At 28.1% G+C, this 23,276-nt stretch overlaps 2 protein-coding genes across 2 annotated transcripts; one reads left to right on the top strand and one right to left on the bottom strand.

Moving 5' to 3' along the window:
- Positions 1–13,683: 13,683 nt before the first annotated feature.
- On the top strand, positions 13,684–16,411 carry LOC124944588 (laccase-12-like). Its single transcript, XM_047484887.1, has 6 exons — positions 13,684–14,230; positions 14,322–14,473; positions 14,541–14,785; positions 14,863–14,991; positions 15,155–16,111; positions 16,172–16,411. The coding sequence occupies exons 1-6, from the start codon at positions 14,099–14,101 to the stop codon at positions 16,300–16,302; spliced, it is 1,746 nt and encodes a 581-aa protein (XP_047340843.1). The 5' UTR covers positions 13,684–14,098; the 3' UTR covers positions 16,303–16,411.
- A 661-nt stretch (positions 16,412–17,072) lies between these two features.
- Positions 17,073–19,261, bottom strand: LOC124944589. The gene is made up of 2 exons (XM_047484888.1): positions 19,093–19,261; positions 17,073–18,973 (listed from the first exon to the last, which is right to left on the bottom strand). The coding sequence occupies exon 2, from the start codon at positions 18,931–18,933 to the stop codon at positions 17,257–17,259; it is 1,677 nt and encodes a 558-aa protein (XP_047340844.1). The 5' UTR covers positions 18,934–18,973; positions 19,093–19,261; the 3' UTR covers positions 17,073–17,256.
- Positions 19,262–23,276: the final 4,015 nt, after the last annotated feature.

The following is a 23,276-nucleotide window of genomic DNA, read 5'->3' as shown; positions in this document are numbered from 1 at the left end:
TTTCTCTTTAACTCAGAAATAAATTCGGGATTCGGATTTCTCTTTCTTCATTTCAACCCAAGTCTTAATTTAATATTAAAATAATAATGTTGCATTTTGATTGGTCAGAGCAACACCTTATTCGATAGCAAAGAAACAGTTTGCTTAAAAAGATTTATATGCTTTTCACTCTTTAATCTATATATAACTAATGACACTTAATTTAGAATGTTAGAGGTGAAAAACACGCTCTCTCCACAATCATTCACAAATCAAGTCATTTCTCTTTCCTAATTTAATTATATTAATTATTTTCTCTCTCTTAATATATATATATATACATTTATTTCATATATATATATATATATATATATATATATATATATATATATATATATATATTTCTCTCTTATAATAATTATATTTCCATAATTACTAATTTATCTATAATATATTTCCTAATTAATTTCAGTTTTTATTTTCTCTCTCATTATATATATATATATATATAAATAAATAATTTTGTATAGCTAATAATTAATTTATTTTTTTATTTTATCATTTTTTCATTTATATATTTTCCTAAGTAATATAAAAAGTCTTTTTTTAAATTATTAGTCTCCATATTTATTAAATTAATTTTTAAAAAAATAGTTAAAATATATATATTTATTTTCTCCTCATATTTATTATATATATATATATATATATATTTATATATATATATATATATATATATAATTTATCTCTCATAATTAATTTGTGTATTTTATCTTTTTTTGTATATATAATATATTATGACGAAAATAAATATAGGGTGACATCCACGCTCTCACCAAAGCTCATATAGGCTTATTATATTTTTTTAATATTTTATAACTGTTTATCTCTTATCATAATTATCATAATTATTAATTTATTTTTACTAATTGATTTTTATTTTATTAATTTCTCTTTCCTAATTATTATTTTTATTATTTTATCTTAATATAAAAAACGTTCAATTTAATAAATGAAAGATTAGAAATAAATAAGAGAAAAACGTTAAATTTAATAAATGATAAATTAATGAGAATTAAACATAAATAAGAAAAAAAACAATATAAATATTTGTGAACTTTTCTTTCTCTCACATGTTCTTTTTTTACTTTTTCGTTTCTCACTTATTCATTTTTTACTTAGGATTTTGGACGTGCGAAACACTATCATGCACTAGATGAGCGATCTTCGATCCGCAGACGCGCTGAATGACAGCTTCAATGTTGAGAATTTCGAACTGGAGCTGATGAATTTTAAAGACAATTTCACTCTCTCATCGACCTGTGGTAAACTTTCTATTCTTTTTCTTTTTCAAAAAAATAAACAGTATATATCTTACAAAACCTAAACTATTTATCTTTTACGGTTAAAGGGATGCAATGCTAACTGGATGATGGTCTCATTCGCCTTTTGTGTTAAATCTAACCTATGATGGTTGCCAATTTCGAACTGGAGCTGATGGATTGCAAGGCGATTTCACTCCCTCTTTAGACCACGTTATATATAGATTTTAAGAGAGAACAGTTTAATATTAATTTTTTAAATAAATTAAAATATTTATAATTTTTATTTTATTAAAAAATATAAAAATTATGTGTAAAAATATATGAAATATATATAGAGAATGAGAAAGATAATATATATATATATATATATAAATATATATATATATATATATAAATATATATTTATATATATATAAAAATGAGGGAAAAGAAAATAAAAAATTAATTAATTATTAGAGTTATAATATTAGGATGAGAAAGAAAATAAAAAAAATTAATCAGAAAATATATATTATTAATATGAAAGAGAAATGAATATTTAATATTTAAGATGGAGAAATTTGTAATTTTAGTGTAAGTTTAATAATCCTATTAAACTTAAACGTCATTATATATATTATTATTATTATATCATAAATATTTATATAAAAAAATATTTAATATTAAATATAAATTTATATAAAATTAATGAATAAAAATAATATATATAAGACATATAATAATAAAAAATATAATTAAGAAAGAAAAATTAAGAAAATAAAATAAAATTTAATTAAGAAAGTTAAACTAATAATTATAGTAAGAGAATAAATTAGTAATTATGATAGAATAAAGAAATTCTTATGAACTGGGTAATCTTTAATATTGGTTTTTAAAATTTTATTTGTAAGACAATATAATTTTTTATTATTATTATAAAATTAATGATAAAATATAATATATATATATATATATATATATATATATATATATATATATATATATATATATATATATATATATATCTATATATATATATATATATATATATAAATATATATATATATATATATATATATATATATATATGATGAAATAGAAAATAAAATATAAATTAATTATTAGAGTTATCAAATTTATATATATATAAAAATATTAATTAGAAAGAAAAAAATAATATATATAAATTTAATATATAATATATTAAGTTTGTATCTCTAATAATTAATTTTTTTTTTTTACTTTTTCTCTTCTCATTTATATATATATTTTTCATATTGTCTTATGAAAAAAAATTTAATAAAAAAAATTTTTAGTAATTACAAAATGAGAGATAAATTAATAATTATTATATTTTTTTCAAAAATTTGATTTGTTTACCTATTTATTTATTTTCATATAATTTACTTATATTATCAAATAATTATTAATAATTAATTATATATTTATATTATATATTTTCTCTTCATATAAATAAATTCTCTTTTATTAAATTAAATATTTTATAAAAAAATTATTTATATTTTTCCCATATTATTCTACAAGTATATACCTACTAATAATAATTCTCAAATTCTCTCTTATAATAATTACTAATTTAACTCTTATTTCATAATTACTAATTTATGTTTCTTTCCGTTAATATATATACTAATTTATTTCTTTTACCATAATTATAAATTTATCTTTCTTATTTTATTTTTATTTTATTTTCTCTCATATAAAATATATTATTTTTTCACACAAATTACATAAAATATATATTATCTTATTAATAATTTTATATTTAATATTAAATATCTATTTATTTTTATTTTTATTTTTTATAGCTAATAATTAATTTATTTTTTATTTTATCGCTTTTTCATTTATATATTAAGTTTATTTCCTAATTAATAAAAAGTCTTTTTTTAAATTATTAGTCTCCATATTTATTAAATTAATTTTTAAAAAAATAGTTAAAATATATATATTTATTTTCTCCTCATATTTATTATGTATATACATATAATTTATCTCTCATAATTAATTTATGTATTTTATTATTATTTTCTCTCTTATTATATATATATATATATATATACTAATTTATTTCTCTTACCATAATTATTAATTTCTTTTTCTTATTTTATTTTTATTTTATTTTCTCTCTCATATAAATATATTATTTTTCACACAAATTACATAAAATATATATTACCTTATTAATAATTTTATATTTAATAATTTTTATATAAATATAATTTTTTTTATATTTTCACACAAATAAATTTTATATTTTTTTTAATAAAAGAAAAAATTATATATATTTTAATTTATCTAAAAATTAAATATTTTAAAAACAAATAACATTTTTCTCACCTAAAATTTATATATATTAATTTTTTTCCTATTTTTTTTTTCTCTCTTATCTTTTATATATATATATATATATAATACCTAATAATAATAATAATTCTCAAATTTTCTCTTATAATAATTACTAATTTAACTCTCATTTCTTAATTACTAATTTCTCTTTCTTTCCGTTATTATATATATTAATTTTTTCTTCCTAATTAATATTTTTTTATTTTCTTTTATAACTTTAATAATTAATTTATATTTTATTTTTTCTTTATATTATTTGATAGATTTGCTCCAATTATTTTTAATGTTTAATTCAATCCAGAATTTTTTAGATAAAGAAGTAATGCAGAAGCTAGTTGTGCGAGAAGATGAGATTGATGCACAAGAGGATGTGGCGTTTATCTACTAACATTCCACGCTGTAACTACAGGTATCCTTAAGGTACACATTGATTTTTCTGAGTTTCGATTGATCTTGTATTTTGTTACACTTTTTGGTAGACGACCTACTAGAAAATTGTTCTGTTGCAGGACATCGTAGATGGTGAGTGCATCGTCTTCTTCCCCCGATGAGACGACGGTGGCGATGAAGACGACGGGGAAGAGGAGAGATGAGAAGAATCGGAGGAGTGATGTGATAGTTTTAGGATACCAAGTGTTCGACAAAATGACAAAGAGAGGTTCTTACTTTCTCATATCCTTTAATAAATAAAACTTTTATATAATTTTCAGATAAAAGTGCACCTTCCACCATTTTCTCAACTTTTGATTCTAAAAGCTGTCTAAATAAATTTTATTCTTCCTAATTGCTTAAATTTGAGCCAATTTTAAACTTTTTTATAATTGAATCTAGGGTTAATTATGAGATTATATAAAAATTCACCACTTTACTTTGAACCCTAGGCATTGTTTAATTCGATTATGACATAACAATGGTTGTCACAGATTTTCCTGGTTTACTCGAGGGCGCTCACCAAGGTTTTGGTTTAATCCATGAATTTCTTAGTCACACAGAAATATGCTTTGTTTTGATAAAATGAAACTATATATTCATTAATGTCATCATACTGTGCTACTGCTTATTTATAACCATTATGAAACCAGGTACAAGTTATTGATGGTTCATCTGAACAGTCAGAGTACGAATATGATTCAGTTCGGCTTGAAATATAATTGTTTATTTCAGAGCTTTCTGAAAAATCATGTTGGGTAGATTATAAATAAATTGATCTTCCAAAAGCATATGAGAAATGGACATCATTCAAGGAAAATATTAAAAGACGTGACATTATATGTTTTTTGTATTAGTGCTCCCACTGGAAAGGGTACCCACAATACCTGCAGCTTATGAACTTATACTGGCTCAAAGAGAAGACAATATAAATAAAGTTCTTACCCTTTATTTAAAAGAAATCTTAATATCTCTAGAATATTTAAAACCTTATATTAATGTTTAGATACAAAATTGTTTCCAAATATTGCTCTCTTTTAGAGTGGGATGTCTCATTTTTCATTGTATCTCAACTAGGGACATCTTTCTGTATCTATAAATTTATTAGCAGTTTTTCAGAAGTATATTGCACACGTGTTTATGAATGAACCTATAAACATATTTTTGTTTGTGATGATGATACAAAGCATAAACTCTTTATTTTTTATGTTAGATTCTCTTTTCATTACTAAACATGAATTGATAATTATATAACTGACAACTTTTCATTTCAGTTACATAGATTCAGAAACATGTTTGGTAGTTTATAACAAAATGGATCATCCAAAAGCACATGAAAAATGGGTATCATTCAAGGAAATTTTGAAGGATGTGATATTAAATGTTTTTGTATGAGTGTTGTCACGGGAAATGGTACCTTAGAAGTGATATATGCAGCTTATAAACTCATATTGGCTCAAAGAGAAACAATATAAATCAAGGTCTTACCTGTTTTTAAAAAAAAATCTTAATGTCTTTAGAATATTTGAAGTATCATATTAATGTTTAGATACAAATTTGTTTTCAAATATTACTCTCTTTTAGAGTGGGAGGTTTATATTTTCATTGTATCTCAACCAAATACATATTTTTGTATCCATAAATTTATTAACATTTTTTCAGAAGTATAATGCAAAAATGTTTATGAATGAACCTATAAACATATTTTTGGTTGTGATGATGATACAAAACATAAACCTTTTATTTTATTTTTATGTTGGATTCTCTTTTCATTATTAAACTTGAATTGATAATTGTATAACTGACCACTTTTCATTGCAGTTGCATAGATTCAGAAAGAAGATTTTGATACAAGAGAGAAAGGTATTAGGGTTAAATATAGTGACGAGAATAAAGTGACAGTTATAATGTAGTTAATTGTGAAGAGTGTGTAATGAAATGATTTTAGTTGTATCAGATTTCAGCACGTATTGGAAGTATGTGGAGTATATAAGTCTCTGTCTAAATTTTGGTGTAAAGGAGGTGACACCGTTTTTGTTGGAGAGGTTAAATTTAGGTTTTTCTTCTTCCAACGATTTTGTATCTTTTTAATGATTGAGTTATGAAAACACATTTTGTAGATGGAGATGACATGGAATGACTCTAATGGACCAAATGGCTTAAATGAAATTAAAATCTTAACTTGCATCTACACAACATGTAAACATAACTGATCACTTTTCATTACAATTACATAGATTTAAAAAGAAGATTTCAGATCATCTTAAAAGTAGGTGGGTATAGAAGTCTTTTTCTAAACTTGATGTAAAGGAGGGTGACACCGTTTTTGTTGAAGAGGTTAAATTTAGCTTATTCCAACGATTTAGTATCTCTTAATGATTGTTATGAACACATTTTGCAGAACACCATTAAATTTACATTAAAAAAATTCATTCTTTAACATTAAAAAGAACAAAACTTATAAAATTAATAAAGAAATTAAAATAGTGTAAGTTCATATTTATATTTATATAAGAATATTTAGTTCATATAAGTTCGTTTATAAAAAATTTAAATAATTTAAGTTCATATATGTATATATATTTTCTTTTAATATAAATATATATTATTTTATTATTAATTTTATATAAATATTTTCTTTCATTATATATAAACATATTGAATTAAATATCATATAAAAACTTCATTTATATTTTTTCCCGTACAACGTAGGGTATTTTACTAGTAATAATAATAACAATAATAATATTATTATTATGTGGAAACATTCTTGTTTGAAATTAAAATTAAAAGAATTCAAATTATATATTGATAAGTGTGTGCAAATAGATAAACTAACTAGTATTATTTAACTCATATTCAATTCAAATTAAATTTGGTTAACCCGTTATTCAACATATATTATTCGCTAATATAGGTTGGTTATGGGTTGAATTAGTATGAGTTGGATAACCCAAACTCAATTTTGATTTTTAATATATTTATTAGGTTTTTGACTCTTTATATGTTTTTGTCTCGTTTTATGTTGTTTATCCGTTTCACAATTATTTGATTTGTTTTTGAATCGTATGACTTATTTTAAACTCGTTTAACACATTTTTAGTTCTAACAAAACTTAACTCGTTTTAATCCGTTTAACACGTCGTTGACCCATTTAACATGTTATTGGCGTGTTAAACACACTTTTAACGCATTTACCACATTTTGGTCGGTTTAACACACTTTTGACACATTTAACACAATTTTGTTCGTTTAATATGTTTTTGACATTATAATACATTTTTTTTATCTGTTTAACATATTTTCGATTGGTTTAAAATTATTTTAATATTTTAATTAATAAATTAATTACAAAAACAATAGGTGAAATGAATACTAATTATTTCAATAATTCATACTAAATAAGGTTTTAAATATGGTTAACTTTATTTATTTTTATAATCAAACTAAGTCACTAAATAATTTTAGAACAAACTAACGAAATTGTCGTACATTTATACGATTGAAAACAAAATTAAAAAATTATCATAATTATAAACAATCAACTATATAATATTTCTTCTACTAACTCACTTCCGTCAACTAACATATTCCTTATTACCTATCCATCTTCTCCTCTTTATCGATTTTTATCAACTCACTTCGGTCAACCAACAATCTTATTCTCACCTACTTACTAACTCACTTTCGTCAAACAACATATTCCTTATTACTCAACCATCTCTTCGGTATCGACCTTTATCAACTCACTTCGGTCAACCAACAATCTTATTTTTACTCACTTTCTTCAACCAACATATTACCCCCAACTATTTCCTCTTTACCGACCTTTATCAACTCGCTTCGGTTAACCAACATACTTCTTATTATCCAATCATCTTCTCTTTACAGATATTTATTAACTCACTTCTGTTAAACAACAATCTTATTATCACTCACTTACCAACTCACTTCCGACAACCACCATATTCATTATTCTCTCTTTATAATAATTACAAATTTGCACCAGGTTAGATTTAAACCCTCGATTTTTACTATGTATAATCAACATTTAATCATCACATTACTTAAGATGGTTAATTTCTTTTTTATAATTTTATGTATGAATATATAATTCATGATATGACTAACAATTTTATATATATATATATATATATATTTTTAATTATATAAATGAATTTAAAATATTGTTAATTTAGTTGTTTAAAATGTTGAAGTTATATTATTATAAATGTCATACGTTTTTATCAATTCTAAAGTTAAATTTAAAATATAAAGTGTTATTAGTTTAACATTAAATTGTAATGTTGTAAATTTGAAACTTGTGTATATTACATTTTTAATTTGGTTTTTTAAGTTTATGGGCTGACGGGTTAACTCACAACCCGACACAAGTATTTATTTACTCTCAAATACATATTTAAATTAACCACAATTCTCTACCCAACAACTCAGACACTTTGAAATTATATATATATATATATATATATATATATATATATAATTTTTCAAGTTTATGGGTTGGCGGGTCATTTTTCATAAAATGACCCGACTCAAGTATCCATTTACTATTAAATACATATCTAAATTAATCACAGTTCTTGAACCAACAAACAATTTAAAATTAAGTATTATTAATTTATAAATATATTATTAATGTGTTAATATTTGTAATTCTAATTCCCAGAGTCAATTGGATCATCCTCTTGAAAATTAATCAAGAATATATTAGAATTGGAAGGGAGTGATTTTATATAGATAGGAGAGAAAAGAAATAAATAAATTTATTTTATTTTATTAATTAGGGTAACCTAACCTAATTAGAAAATTCAACTCAAATTAAACTTAACCAAATTCAACCCAAACCGAATTGATTAATTAAAATAAATATTTTGAATTTAGTTAGAGTTAGGATTTAGATCAACCAATATATGTTCACCTATTGAAGAAAATAAATATTTGGTGAGATGATAGTATCACATTATATTTTATTCTTGATTTTGTTATTTTATACTAATTTTTAAGTAGCATAATGTGATGTATTTTAAGGCCAATACTCTTAATAATGACTAGGGAATCATTTTTTAATTGATTCATGCTCTATGTGTCTTCTTATTTATTTTAACTTATCATATTTTATATCTTTTATAAGATAGTTTATTCAGGGGTAAAAACAATGAAGCTACAATTTTATTTGTTAAATTAAACCATAATTTCACTTCACTACATTTTTTACAAAACAAATAATTTTTTTTAATTGTTTTGAATTTTCTATGTCTACCAATTTAACATTTTTTAATTTAAATTTCTATATAATATGTTGAATAATAACTTAAAATTTGTTGATTATACAATAAAACAAAAAGATAAGATGGTTGAACTTGAAAATTTAAATTAATTAATTAGTTAAACAGATATGTTGACTATTTAACGGACAAACATGTAAGCTTGACAATGACTTTCTTCTTCTTAGTCTCAGAATTCTTCCATAGTTGGTAACAAACTTAACAACTTCAAACACTCACATTTTGGCTCATAATTCTCAATTTGTCGTTCAACAATCTCTCTCTTCAGTTTGAGTTGATTAGTTAAAACTTCAATATTAATGTTTGGTAATAGCCCTCATGATATACAAATAACTAATTGATTAAAAATTTGGATAGAAGCAACCGATTTACTATGATTGACCTTTCTAATTAACCACTCTATTTGAAAACAGCTTATGTGACTGAAAAAAAATGGGATTTTATTTTTCTATAACAAAGATCATTATGTAAAAGGTCAAATGAAACTGAAAGCCTTTTGTTTTTTTAATAACTTTGTTCAAACTTCCCATAACATTTAGGTGAACTATGTAACACCAAATCAATGAACAAGGAGCACCACAATAAATCAAATTTTACACTCACAAAGGAACTACAAAGAAAAAGAAAATGAGATCCTAATATCATATCCTTATGTCAAAAGTGACACCGCCAACTGTAAAATCTTTTTCACATGTAAGTCAAATGTTGAAATTTTTAGGGTCACTAATATAATAAATAATTGTGCAAATGTCATATTTAATATAAACCAAAATAATATGATCTAATGTGATTAAGTTTATAGCTTATGAATTTATTTATAATTAATATAAAGTGAAGATATCTAAGTGACATTTTTAATTTTATGAAAGAAGAAATAATCTAACTATAATAACTAACTTAATGTTAGTTATATGTAACGGTAATGGTCCCCATTTGAAGTACGGACAATTCTCTTTTGCATCCTCATCAACAGAGAGAGAAATCTATTGACGTACTCATCAAATGAGAAGAACCATTCCACATAAGGAAATAGATTAAAGAATCATTCAATTCATACAAAGTCTAAGAAAGAGAAGAATCATTATTCATCAAATTAAGGTACGCTTCCACAACATTCAGATTTTAATTTCTCACACTCTAATTAGAATAATTCTAACATCAAAATTATACTATGAATTCGAGCTAGTCTGCCACATTCAAAGGGAAAAAAATAGGATGAAGTCTTGTAGTTCCATGATAGCTCCTAGAGACTATCAATCAACATACAAAACCAATACAACTATATTTAGAGCTCCTTGTTCTTTTGTTTTCTTTGTTTTTTTTTTTTCTGGATTGATTAAATTTTAAAATATCTAGTTTTTTATATTGTTGAATGACAAAAATATCGTAAATTTTTTCTCTATTTATTTTAGAAAATAATTTGAAAGATAAAAATAGTTATTAGATTGATAAAGTGATGGTTGAAGTGATAATTGAGTTTTAAAATAAAATTCGGATAAAACCTCAATAACCCTTGGATGCAGTTAAATGATGACTTGGATGGATTTGTGCACATTAAGACAAAACCCCAAATATTTTAAAATTGTTTTATTGGCTCATTCAAGAGAATAATTAAAAAAAATATATTGATAGAGCTCTATCATTTGGTTCATTATCTCATTGTTTAAGTAGAGAATAAAATAATCTTTCTTGAAAACATCTACTTAGAATTTATATCATATTATTTATATCCCAACATTTCATATTATTCTGAAATAAATCACATACTTTAATCAAGTTCAAATCAAATAATTTTCAAAGATTTTAATTGATGGTAATCATTCCTTTCCCAAAATACGAACTATTATTAATTATGTTAACTTCTCTTGTTATCCTTATATAATACTCTTCCATGTCCAAGAATTGATGTAACTCTAATCTTTGCTCGACAAAAACAAATCTCTTGAAAATACAATGCTTTCAAAGTTTTTGGCCATAGAAATTTGTGATCCAAATACAATCTCTAGGCATATTTTGCAAGCATGATCCTAGGCTAAAATCATTTTTTTTCTCATTTTTTATGGTTGTTCTATCAAAACTGCTTATAATAATTGAATTATTTCTTTTAAGCATAGATTCTTGAAATTTAAACACATTCATCATATAATTAGGTAGGAGGGACTATTTATAACACACTCTTTTTAATAAGAAGTTCATCAACTTCTTGAGACAATATTAATTTTGATTTCCAACCTTGAATGCATTCATTCATTTTTCTCAACCAGTTTAATTTGTAAATAATCTTTGGTTCTAGTTGAATACAAGCTAATTGAAAATTTCCTTTCTAAATTCAAATTCAAATTATATTTCTTGATTTTTTGTATAGAATGTGAAACAATACCTATTAAGAATATCCATATTATTTGTTGAAATAATGAAGTTTGAGGAAAATGTGTTTACACCTAGAATTTCAAGGACATGGGAAAGCATTTTCCGATTCTACCAAAATAATAAATATTAAGATGAAACACATGTTAATTGAAAATAATTCAACAATTTTAAGCCTAAGAGGTGGATGTCTCAGCCTTATTCAGGTTCTGAGTTTGAACATATCGCCTGGTTAATTGGTTGTGCTCAACTCGAAGGAATTAGTCGCCCCCGAGGAAGGATCGAAACTCAACACTCTAAAAAAAAATAAATTAAAAAATTAAAAAATCTTACAGCACACAAATTAGTTTTGATTCATATTTGAGCATTAATAATATTAAATATTTTGTTGGTCAGCTAGATTTCCGTTAGTCTGATTTGTCAAATCAAATTATGATTCACACCTAATTAAGTTGATAATATATTTAGAAAAAACAAACTAAGTTTATAATATAATCTTTCAATTCACTCTCTCTCTCTCTTCAAGATTTGAGATACTATGTCATTGAAACTATTTTAAAATTATATAAAATGAATAGATAAAAGGGTAGTTGAAGTTGATCCCTTAATTATTTTACATGAAAATAATTATATCAACTTCATGTAAAGTTATGGCAGAAGAGCTTATGACCCATTTGTAACACTTTCTAATAATCTTAATAGAACACGGAGGAGCCTAACATCCCTCCATAGTACCCAAATTTTGACAAAATATTTCTTACAAATATTTTCCTTAGAGGAATGTCTAACCCCGCATTTCCTCGAGCATTCTGACAATATACTATCGATCAAATAGTATGGTCATTGTCAGAAGAATAAGGCTAAAGGGTTGGCTCTAAGGTAGAGTCAGCTAAGTGGCCGCAAGATCTCCTCTTTTAGCGGGCTCAAATATGTTGTTGCAGATTTGGTGCTCCATCCTACACCACATTCACAAAAATTGGTTATTTTATAGGATAAGTCAAAATTAATGAAGAGAGAATGAAAAGTCAACATATATTGTGAAGGTGGTGTAGGGTGGAGCCCCAAATCTGCAACAGCAGATCTGGGGTGTCTTTTAGCCTAGAGACAACAACAAGAGATGGATATTAACTCTAAGGTCCTAGATTCGAGCTCGTCAAGTATCAAGTTTTGTACCTGGTTAAATGATTAAATGTCTGCGAGCTACATAATTAATCCGTTGTCACGTTTCTTTTCTAAAAAAATGTGACCGCTAAGACCTCCTTTTACATGAGGCAGCCAAACTCAGAAAATAAAATAAAACAACACCAATAAAATTTAATCCCTAAATCAATATATGTATTGATATGTTATTTAACTAACTAAATTATTTTACTTTTGTTAAAACAAAATACAAACTTATTATATTTAGTTAATATTATATAAAATATATAAACTTTTAACTAAAAAATAAGACTAATTTTTTTCGCAGGGCAGTTCAATCCTCAAACCGGGCTAAACTCAAAAAAAAAATATATGTTTTCAACTTCTCAATTATCTTTTCACGCCAATTGAACGATGTTTTGATCTATCCAAGTACTCTTATATATATATAAGAGTTGTACTAGGCTTAAGCCCAATTTTTTTTTTTTTATTTATTCTCTATTAAATTTGAATGTATCGAAATATTTAAAATATATATATTATAAGTCTAATAGCTTTTAAGATTAACCATGTATATTTTGTCTTTGATTCATTTCTTCTCAAATGTATTTTTATTTTGAAATTATTCTTTTATCTAAAGTTTACTTTAAACTCTTGGTTTCGGTTTTCAGAGTGTAAGTTACGATGACTTCCTTATCAAAGTAAAATACCTAAGTAAATTTCCCAAGAGCTCATCAATGATAACAACCCAATATGCACGATTACTCATCAATATGTAGTCTAATTGGCACAATAATCTTGTGTGTTAGTGTAAGGATTAATAATTATGAATTAGTTGAAATTTCAACATAAATGTGAAAACATTAGTTAATAATCATTAGACAAACATTCATTGGAACAATCTTTGATATATTTGACATAAACCCTATATGTAGGCTAGTGGGTGCACCAACTCTTTCATGTAACCAACTAACTTAGCATTGAACAACATTGAACTATTATGTCTAATGTCTTCCTCCCTCTCAAAATCAAGACCTACTTCTCGCCAACCTCATGTCTCTCTCTCTCTTCTTCAACCCCTATAAATGAAATATTTCTTGATCCCACTATCCACATCAACAATCCAACTCTTCTTCTAACTAAATCCCATATAGGCATATACTATTATTATTGTTATTGCTTACTTGGTCTTGGAAGGAGACAATGGAATCCTCAAACAGAAATATACCCCATTCTCCATTTGCTCTTTCCTTTCTTTGTTTCATGTTGATTCTTTTTGCCAATGCATTATTAGTGCCCACTTTGGCGCAAGAGGTTCACCAACATGAGTTCATTGTATGAAACCCTCACTCTTTCCCTCATTCATGCACTTATGTATATGAATGACTATTGAATAAAACATATGGTAATTGATTGGCATTCACAGGTACAAGCCACAAAAGTAAAGAGACTATGTAATACTCACAATAGCATTACAGTGAATGGACAGTTTCCTGGTCCAACTTTGGAAGTGAAGAATGGTGACACTTTGGTCATCAAAGTAACAAACAAAGCAATATACAATGTCACCATACACTGGTATATAAGATATAATTCATTTGTTTTTAACAAAATTGATATATTGACATCGCTTTTATTGCTTCAGGCATGGAATACGACAGATGAGAACGGGATGGGCTGATGGACCAGAGTTCATAACTCAATGTCCCATTAGACCAGGAGCAAGTTATACTTACCGATTCACAATTCAAGACCAAGAGGGTACACTATGGTGGCATGCCCACAGCTCTTGGCTTAGAGCCACTGTTTATGGCGCTCTTATTATTCAACCTAAGGAAGGAACTTCTTATCCTTTCTCCAAACCTAATCGTCAAACGCCCATTCTCCTAGGTAATCTCTTGATCAATCAATTATTAGATAGCGAGTTCTTATCTTTTGTTCCATTTCTAACTATTACCAATGAGTAGGTGAATGGTGGGATGCTAACCCGATAGACGTTGTTAGAGAAGCCACGAGAACAGGGGCTGCTCCCAATGTATCCAATGCTTTCACCATTAATGGCCAGCCGGGTGATTTCTATAATTGCTCTAGCAAAGGTGTGATTTTTAACCATATTCCTCATTCAAAATCTCTTATAAACGAAACTCTTCATCAGCGCTAATTATATCCACGTTTATACGTGAGAAAATCTTTCATGTGATGATTTCTATAATCGCTCTAGCAAATGTATGATATTCTAACATATTCGATTCTCATCAGATACTGTGGTAATTCCTATTGAGTCCGGTGAAACCAATCTTCTTAGAGTTATCAACGCTGCGATGAACCAACAGCTCTTCTTTACTGTTGCCAACCACAAGCTAACCGTCGTAGGTGCTGATGCTTCCTACCTAAAACCATTCACCACAAACGTTATCATGCTCGGCCCTGGACAAACAACTGACGTTTTGATTACTGGGGATCAGCCCACGGCTCAATACTACATCGCAGCTCGTGCCTATCAAAGTGCCCAAGGAGCTCCCTTCGACAACACAACCACAACCGCTATTCTCCACTACAAGAACGCGTCTTTCCAAGCAAAGGGTATTTCCGTTAAACCTATGGCAGCAGCCTTGCCTAGATTTAATGATACCCAAACCGCTACAGCATTCACCACGGCTCTACGAAGTCCTAAAAGAGTTGTTGTGCCAACCGAGATTGACGAAAACTTATTTATAACTGCCGGGCTCGGAATCAACAAGTGCCCATCTGCTGCAAGGGCACGTAACTGTCAAGCTCCAAACGGGACCCGCTTTACAGCTAGCATGAACAATGCTTCTTTTGTCCTTCCATCAAATTTCTCAATATTGCAAGCCTTTCACCAGGGAATTCCCGGAGTTTACACAACTGACTTCCCATCGAATCCGCCTGTTAAATTTGATTACACAGGCAATGTTAGTAGATCTCTTTGGCAACCTATTCCCGGGACAAAAGCTTACAAGCTAAAATATGGATCTAGAGTACAAGTAGTTATACAGGGAACCAGTATCTTCACATCGGAGAATCACCCAATTCATCTTCATGGATATGACTTCTATATTATAGCAGAAGGATTTGGAAACTTCAACCCGAAAACGGATACCTCAAAGTTTAATCTTGTGGACCCGCCAATGAGGAACACTGCCAGTTTACCTGTAGGTGGATGGACAGTCATTAGATTTGTTGCAGACAATCCTGGTAAGGAATTAAAGAACTTCATATTACTTATGAGTAAATTCTAACATGGTGCATTTTCAGGAGCATGGGTAATGCATTGTCATTTGGACGTACACATAAACTGGGGCTTGGCAATGGTTTTCCTTGTCGAAAATGGAGTCGGTGAATCGCAGAGATTGGAGCCACCTCCTGCAGATCTTCCTGTGTGTTAAGAGGCATCATGAGATTAAATTCAACTTGACATACATTTAAGAATATTATTTCTTTTTCCTTTCTTCATCACTCTTTCACCATTAAAAAGGCCAGTTAAAAAGAAATTGTTCCATGTTTTTGTTTTATTGTATTTCTGAATTATTTCAAGAAACCAATTAATGATATGAATTTTTGGGTTCTAGATAAATTTATCATCTTTTAAAAAAAATAAAGTATAGTATCCATGACAAGATCAATAAACAAAAAATAGAAAAAGTGAACACAAGGAAAAGGAGAGAGTTATACCTGTTTTCAACGTTAGCCGAAGAACTTACACCAACAATCTCGAGTTGAAGTAGTTATTGTAGAGGATCATCAATCTGTAGGTCAGTGATTCCGTAGGATCTAAAACAATAGAGAAAACAAAAGAGAGTCATAAGATTAAATGAGGTTTGGCTAATCGTGCCTGCCTCGCCTCGTCAGGAGTGATTAATCATTAAGAAGAATGGCATTATAGAGTTGTATCTTGAGCACCCACTAATTACAAACTCTAAGTTAATGTGTATATATTTGTCACATACACAACACAAATGACAAACATTATTACAGAAAAGAAAATAATATCAACACATTTAGCATTCTTATGGAAATTGCAGTTTACCATTAAGAATTTTAGAAATTACCCAAAGATATTGTAGCTAGAAACAATTGATATACACAGAAAATCATACCTTATGTCAAGGATATAGTAGTTTTTTGACAGAATCCAGCAAACTAAACCCGGGTAATAGACACGCATTGAATAATTAATCGGTATTCAACAATTCAAAAGGACATGTTCATAACAGAAAACAAATTTCTCAGTACAAACTACAAGAAAACACAATAGTAGTACATTAATATGCATAAAAATTTCAACACAACAAAGATTTACAGATTTGAACATATGGCTAAACATAAGCCAACATGGAAGCTCAATTACTATCTCTTACTATAAAAATAGGAGCAGGCACCTCCATTGTTTTATCGTCCATTCTCGTGCTAGGTTTCTCCTCCTCCACTGACGAAGGTTGGCTATTCGGAAGTTCAACTCTTTTAGGACTCGAAAAGCTAGCTGGAGGCAATACATTCCTAAATGGAGAACTTGAACCAGACCTATACTGCCTCTCCCCATCTTCACGAGGCAAGGGAGAAAGCATAGGAGATTGAGAGTCCAATCCTTCATCATTATCTTGCTTATGACAAAACTTATCTTCCATAATATCGTAAGCATTTCCTGTTCGAACCTCTTGAGCTAGAGAGCACCAGCAGCAGCAAAGCCAGAGAGCACAATCAGCAATAGCTGGTTTACCACAACAAAAACTATAAGAAGGTAAATGAAATCTCTTTCTCATCTGAATCCGCCAAAATCCTCCATATAACAAGCCGAATATGCAAAGAAATATTCCTGTAATTCCGAGAGCTTCTCTGACCATTTCATTGTCGATATTAATCGCGGCTAAGTTAAAAATCCAAAACGGAGCCAAGCAAAATAAGAGAAATGTTGCAATATGCACATACATATTTCCGAAACCAAGTCTCTCCATATTCCAACCGAAAACACAGAAGCTACAGAATAGAGAAAGATATGCCATTGATATATCATCCCAAAAATCAAATATTCCCCCACTCCATTTAGGCTGTGTCTCAATAACCCGACTCTCTTCCTTTGTCGCGAATGAAAATCTCCGTTCAAGCGATGCCCTTCGATCAGCAGTCGAAGTCTCAGTTTGAGACTCTTCATCAAAGTCAAATTCGTATTCTTTCCCCAACGGGCTAACCATTGAATATACACCAGCAATTGCAGGAGCACCAATTGCAAAAGAAATGCATACTGCAACTCCAATGGCGGGTCGGTTCGATCTCCTATACCCGAGATTAAGACCACATAACCCATATTGAGCAAAACAGTTAATATTCAGGAGAATCACAACAACCATAATATGCGCCCACTCGTGTGGCTTATAAGTCCCGTTCTTGCAGTATATTTTTCGAAGTCTTGAAATGTCTTCTGGTCTCCATCTCAACAAAAGCACAAGGTGGTATAGCCGTTTTGGGTGCTGGTATAGACACATCAAAGTAAACAAGGCATTGAGGATCTGATTGTTGACTTCAAACCATGTGTCTCTTTGGGACTTTTTGGGTAAGGCTGCGTTTAACATTCCTGTCATGACAAGGAAGAGAATAGCACCAGAGACAGCAACTCCAAGTATCCAAACGAATAAAGCCATGTTCATGGGATTCCTTATCCATTCTTTACCCATTTCACAAAGAGATTTCATATTAATTTTACCGGAGAATACCCTACGGAACCTTTCTTTAAGTTTCTCACTAGTGGAAGAAGGAACTCTGCGAGAGATATCATCTCTTCCCTTGGCAAAGCGCTGGAATTTCACAGATGGAGAAGATAAAGACCCGAATTTTAGGAAGTTGAATTTATGGGTTAGACCAGTCGAGCTCTTTTTCATCCCATTTTGTGGGTCTCCGGTTACAAGTCCCTTTCTGGATACAGAAACACTTATTGGACTTTGACCCTTCTTGATGGGTTTTGCCCCATCAGACAGTTCAATCTCATCAAAACTTGTTCCATCTCTATTATCATCCAAACCCATTCTTATTTCACTTCCAATTAATCAATCAGTCAATCATCTCCTATCGAAATCAGAAAGGACAGAACTAATAAGATAGAGGAAGCATAAACATAAACAGAAATGAAAATCAATCTGGGTCATGGCCGACAGGTCAAAACCCAGAAGGGAAGATGATGATACCTGTTTGTAGAAAGGGAAACAAATAGTTATTAGACTGATCTGAGACTGGATTCCTGGTTGAAATGAATCAATGGAGGAAGAGCGTATAAACCGTGTAGAGTCTGTGTTGACATCATCGAAATATCTAGACCTTTAGTTTGATTAAAGGGAATATGAGAAAGATTGAAGAGGGAAAAAGCAAAAGTAGGTGTGCGCAAATGGAATATTAACCGCGTGGAGTAGTAGTCTTTCTTGATTTTTCTAATTATTGACTGTAATTTGATTTATTACTTTTTAATAAGTTAAAATTTTGATTAGTTAATTAATTATACTTAATTAATCTATTAAAATAGTTAAAGTGTCAAAGTCTCTATCAGAAAGTTAAATTTTTTTCAACTAAAAATCATTTAATTTTAAGAGAAGTTTAATTTTAAGAGAAGTGATAAAGAGAGAATTTAGTGAGGGAATGACTTGTCATCACCTTCATTTTGTTGGAAAATGTAAAAGTGGGAGGAAAGAGAGAAAAAAAAAAAATTATTTGATTTTTTCAACGAATAAGATTATGCCAAGTCATTTCCTAACCAAATTTCCTTACCTAATCATTTATCTAATTTTAAATGGAACTCTTTTGTCTAAGAAAATTCAATGTATTTTATGAAAATGTTGGTACAAATTACAATATGATCCCAACTATAAAAAATTTTTTTTTGAAGGAAGATTTACTCTTGTCTGCCTATCAGGTTCCAGTTGTCACAATTGAACGTAAGCTAGAAAGATATAGTTGGTACAGCAACGAATATTTTGGCTTTTTCTTAGTATTCAATATTATATAAAGTTTTCTAAACTCATTTATTTTTACGAAAAATATTATTAAAAATAATATCATTTTTGAATTATATAGTCACATATTGAATATATAGACAAAAAAATCCCTAATATTAAATTAAGTATTGTACCAATCGTTTTCGATAATTTAACTACAAATTTGAGAAGAATATAATAAGATGGTTTTAACAAAATTATCACATAGGTCAAGAGCAAAGAGTTGATGCTTTGATTAAATATATTCATTTCTATCCAAAGAGTTGTTTGAAGTATCTCCCACATGACATCAATGATAACTATATAACTAATAAATATCATGCATGCATGAGAGTAGGGTAAAAATATGAAAATAATATTATTTATTTAAAAATATTTTAGATAAATTAATACTATTCAAACTAAATTAATTTAAAATTAGTTTTAGTTTTTAAAAAATTTAAAATTTAGTATTAACATATATATTTTAAAATTTATTAAATATCTAAAGTTATAAAAAAATTAATTTGATGAATTTAAAAAATACTTAAAAATGTATATTTCTTTTTAATAAGAATTAAGTCAATTACATATTTATCCTGTTAGTTACTATAGATCGATTTAGAGATTTTACTTAAAGTTGTGTCATAAATTTTGTTATTATCTAAAGTAGTATTATACGTGCTTTACACTATTATCGACTTCTTACCCATTATTGCGACCTTTTTTTACCACCACTTTAACAAACCAACCACCAATCACACCATCCATATCTCATATTGTGACCTCACACACTTTCACACATCTATTATCTCTCGTCAAATTAACCACAAATCTCAATCGACCTCTCATATCATGACCTCACATTTTCACATGCCTCTTATCACATTCGACAAATCAACCACCAATCTCAATTGACCTCTAATATGATGAGCTCACTCATTTTCACATTTCGATCAATCAAAATTTTATTCATATTATTTTTAACCACTGATATCTCCTTTATTATCGGCCTCTTATCCCACAAATCTCACCTCTCATCTCATGATTTTTATCTTTACTACGACTCTTTTATCACTAATCGACCTCTTATCTTATGACCTACACTTTTTTATATTCCTCTTTATTCACAGAAAATCACCCACAAATCCCAATCAACCTTTAATCTTATGACCTCACACACTTTTACAATTCGATTAATCAACATCTCATTCATACATTTTAACCAATAATATCCCATTTATTACCATCCTCTTTTATATTACTACGATGTCTTTTTTTATCCCCACTTCGGTAAACCAACCACCCAATCTCAATCGACATCTCATCTCGTGACCTCACACACTTTCACACACCTCTTATCCTCGTCAAAACAACACCAATCCCTCAACCGACCTCTCATTTTTTTACTCACACTTTTTCATATGTCTCTTTGTCTCCTCAACAAATAACTCACTAATCACAATTGACCTCTAATCTCGTGACCTCACACACTTTTACATTTCGGTCAATCAACATATAATTCATATATTTTTAACCACTAATATCTCATTTGTTATCAACCTCTTAAATTATTCCCCGCTTCCAGCAAACCAACCACTAAATCTCAATCGAAATCATATCTCATGACCTTACACACAATTTCACATACCTCTTATCCCTCGTCAATCTAAACATCAATCTCCCCAATCGATCTCTCATCTTGTGACTTACACTTTTTCATATGACTCTTTATCCCCTCGGCAAACTACTCATCAATCCTAATTTCGACCTCTAATCTTGTGACCTCCCACACACGTTTATACTTAGTCAATCAATATCTCTATCATCTACATCCCAATTTGTAATATTAAAATAATTATTTTGAATTATTTTTAAATAAATAAGATCAAAATAATTAAACCCATGGCTAAAAACCTATTTAAGATAATTAATTAGGATTAATTATTGTGCTAATTAATCAAATTAATTAAGAGTTAAGGCCAAAATAAAAAATAAAATTATTTGGAATAAATGTTGTACTCATACCATCTCAAAATAATTTTAGAAAACTTAAAGGATATAAATAAATAATTTTGATTAATTGTTGTATCAATTTCATCTTAAACTAAATATTTATTTAAATTATAAAAATAAAAAATAAAATAAATTGGTAAAATATTTACCATATTTATTTTAATATTTTGTGTATTTAAAAAGATCAAAATTAAATCCAAAAGGGTGAAAGAAAATTTAATTTCAAATAAACCCTTAAGGATTTAATAAAAATATATGTTTGTGATCCTATGTGGCCGAAACTACGGAAATTAGTTGTAGCGCATACCAGGACCATCGGATTAGTGCTAAATTTTCATCCAGCGCCAAGAACGCTTCCCGTAGCCCGTTGTAGCCGAGGAGATGCGCGCCCAGGGCACAACTAATCATCAACCGTCCGTTAGCTGAACGCTAACAGACCGCTCAAACACAACAACGTCAAGCCAGAACTTCCGAATATGCTCAAAACGACGTCATTTTGAGCGCCACCTTTGTCTCCAATGCGACGCTAGATGGATAAGAACGAATAGTCGTGGATGATATCTCCTTTTTGGTCGATTCAGGCCACTAGACCCTCCCAACCAACTTAGGACGAGTATAAATACCCTCTAAGTAATTTCGAACAAAAGGAACCAACTCATACCCTTCAAATTGAAGAAAATCAAAAATCCGTCATTAAAGCTTGAAGCTTTCGAATTTTCTGTTTGAAGCCTTAAAACTCGGATCTGAACATTCAGAAACTTCCCTAAGGATCAAATAGTGTTCTCCAATCCTTGGTAAGGTTCCAATCAACCTCTAATTCATATTTACTGTTTGAATTTGAAATTTTTATATTTCAAATTGTATAAGCTTGTATGCTTGTTGTTTATGGTGTTTTATGGTTGAAAAATCATCCCAAGATGATTTATAAACTATTTGGATATGATAGAATTGATCAATCGAACTAAATAACAAAAACTCAAATTTCAATTTCAAAAATATAAAAAACGGGCTTGTTGTTCTTGGGTTAATTCGTTTGAATCACATCTCATAAAGCTTCCTAACATGATTGTAAACATGTTGGACAGCTGTTTGGATCATGTTGTCCATCATGATCATGTTTGATCAAAATCAAAAAATTCAAAATAAATTGAAAATTTTGAGTTCTTGAATTGATCAAAATGAACAACCAGTGTTCTTGTTTTTGTACCAATTAAGTATATGTAGTATAAATAAGCTATTTGATAGCTCATTACACTTTAAACAACTTTAAAATAAAAAATCGAGTTTTGATCATAAACTGTTTTGAACAAATTGATCATCATCCAAGTCGATTCATACCTTGAGATGATGTTAAACATGTTCCTGGGAGCTTTGTGAAGCTACCCAAG

This window comes from Impatiens glandulifera, chromosome 7 (genome assembly GCF_907164915.1).
Source record: "Impatiens glandulifera chromosome 7, dImpGla2.1, whole genome shotgun sequence".
NCBI lineage: Eukaryota > Viridiplantae > Streptophyta > Magnoliopsida > Ericales > Balsaminaceae > Impatiens > Impatiens glandulifera.
This window is presented reverse-complemented; position numbering and strand designations above follow the sequence as displayed.

Coding starts and splice junctions, on each gene's coding strand:
- LOC124944588 (XM_047484887.1), top strand. CDS start 14,099: ATGGAATCCTCAAACAGAAATATACCCCATTCTCCATTTGCTCTTTCC. Junction 14,992..15,154: donor CTATAATTGCTCTAGCAAAG/GTGTGATTTTTA, acceptor GATTCTCATCAG/ATACTGTGGTAATTCCTATT. Junction 16,112..16,171: donor ATTTGTTGCAGACAATCCTG/GTAAGGAATTAA, acceptor GTGCATTTTCAG/GAGCATGGGTAATGCATTGT.
- LOC124944589 (XM_047484888.1), bottom strand. CDS start 18,933: ATGGGTTTGGATGATAATAGAGATGGAACAAGTTTTGATGAGATTGAA.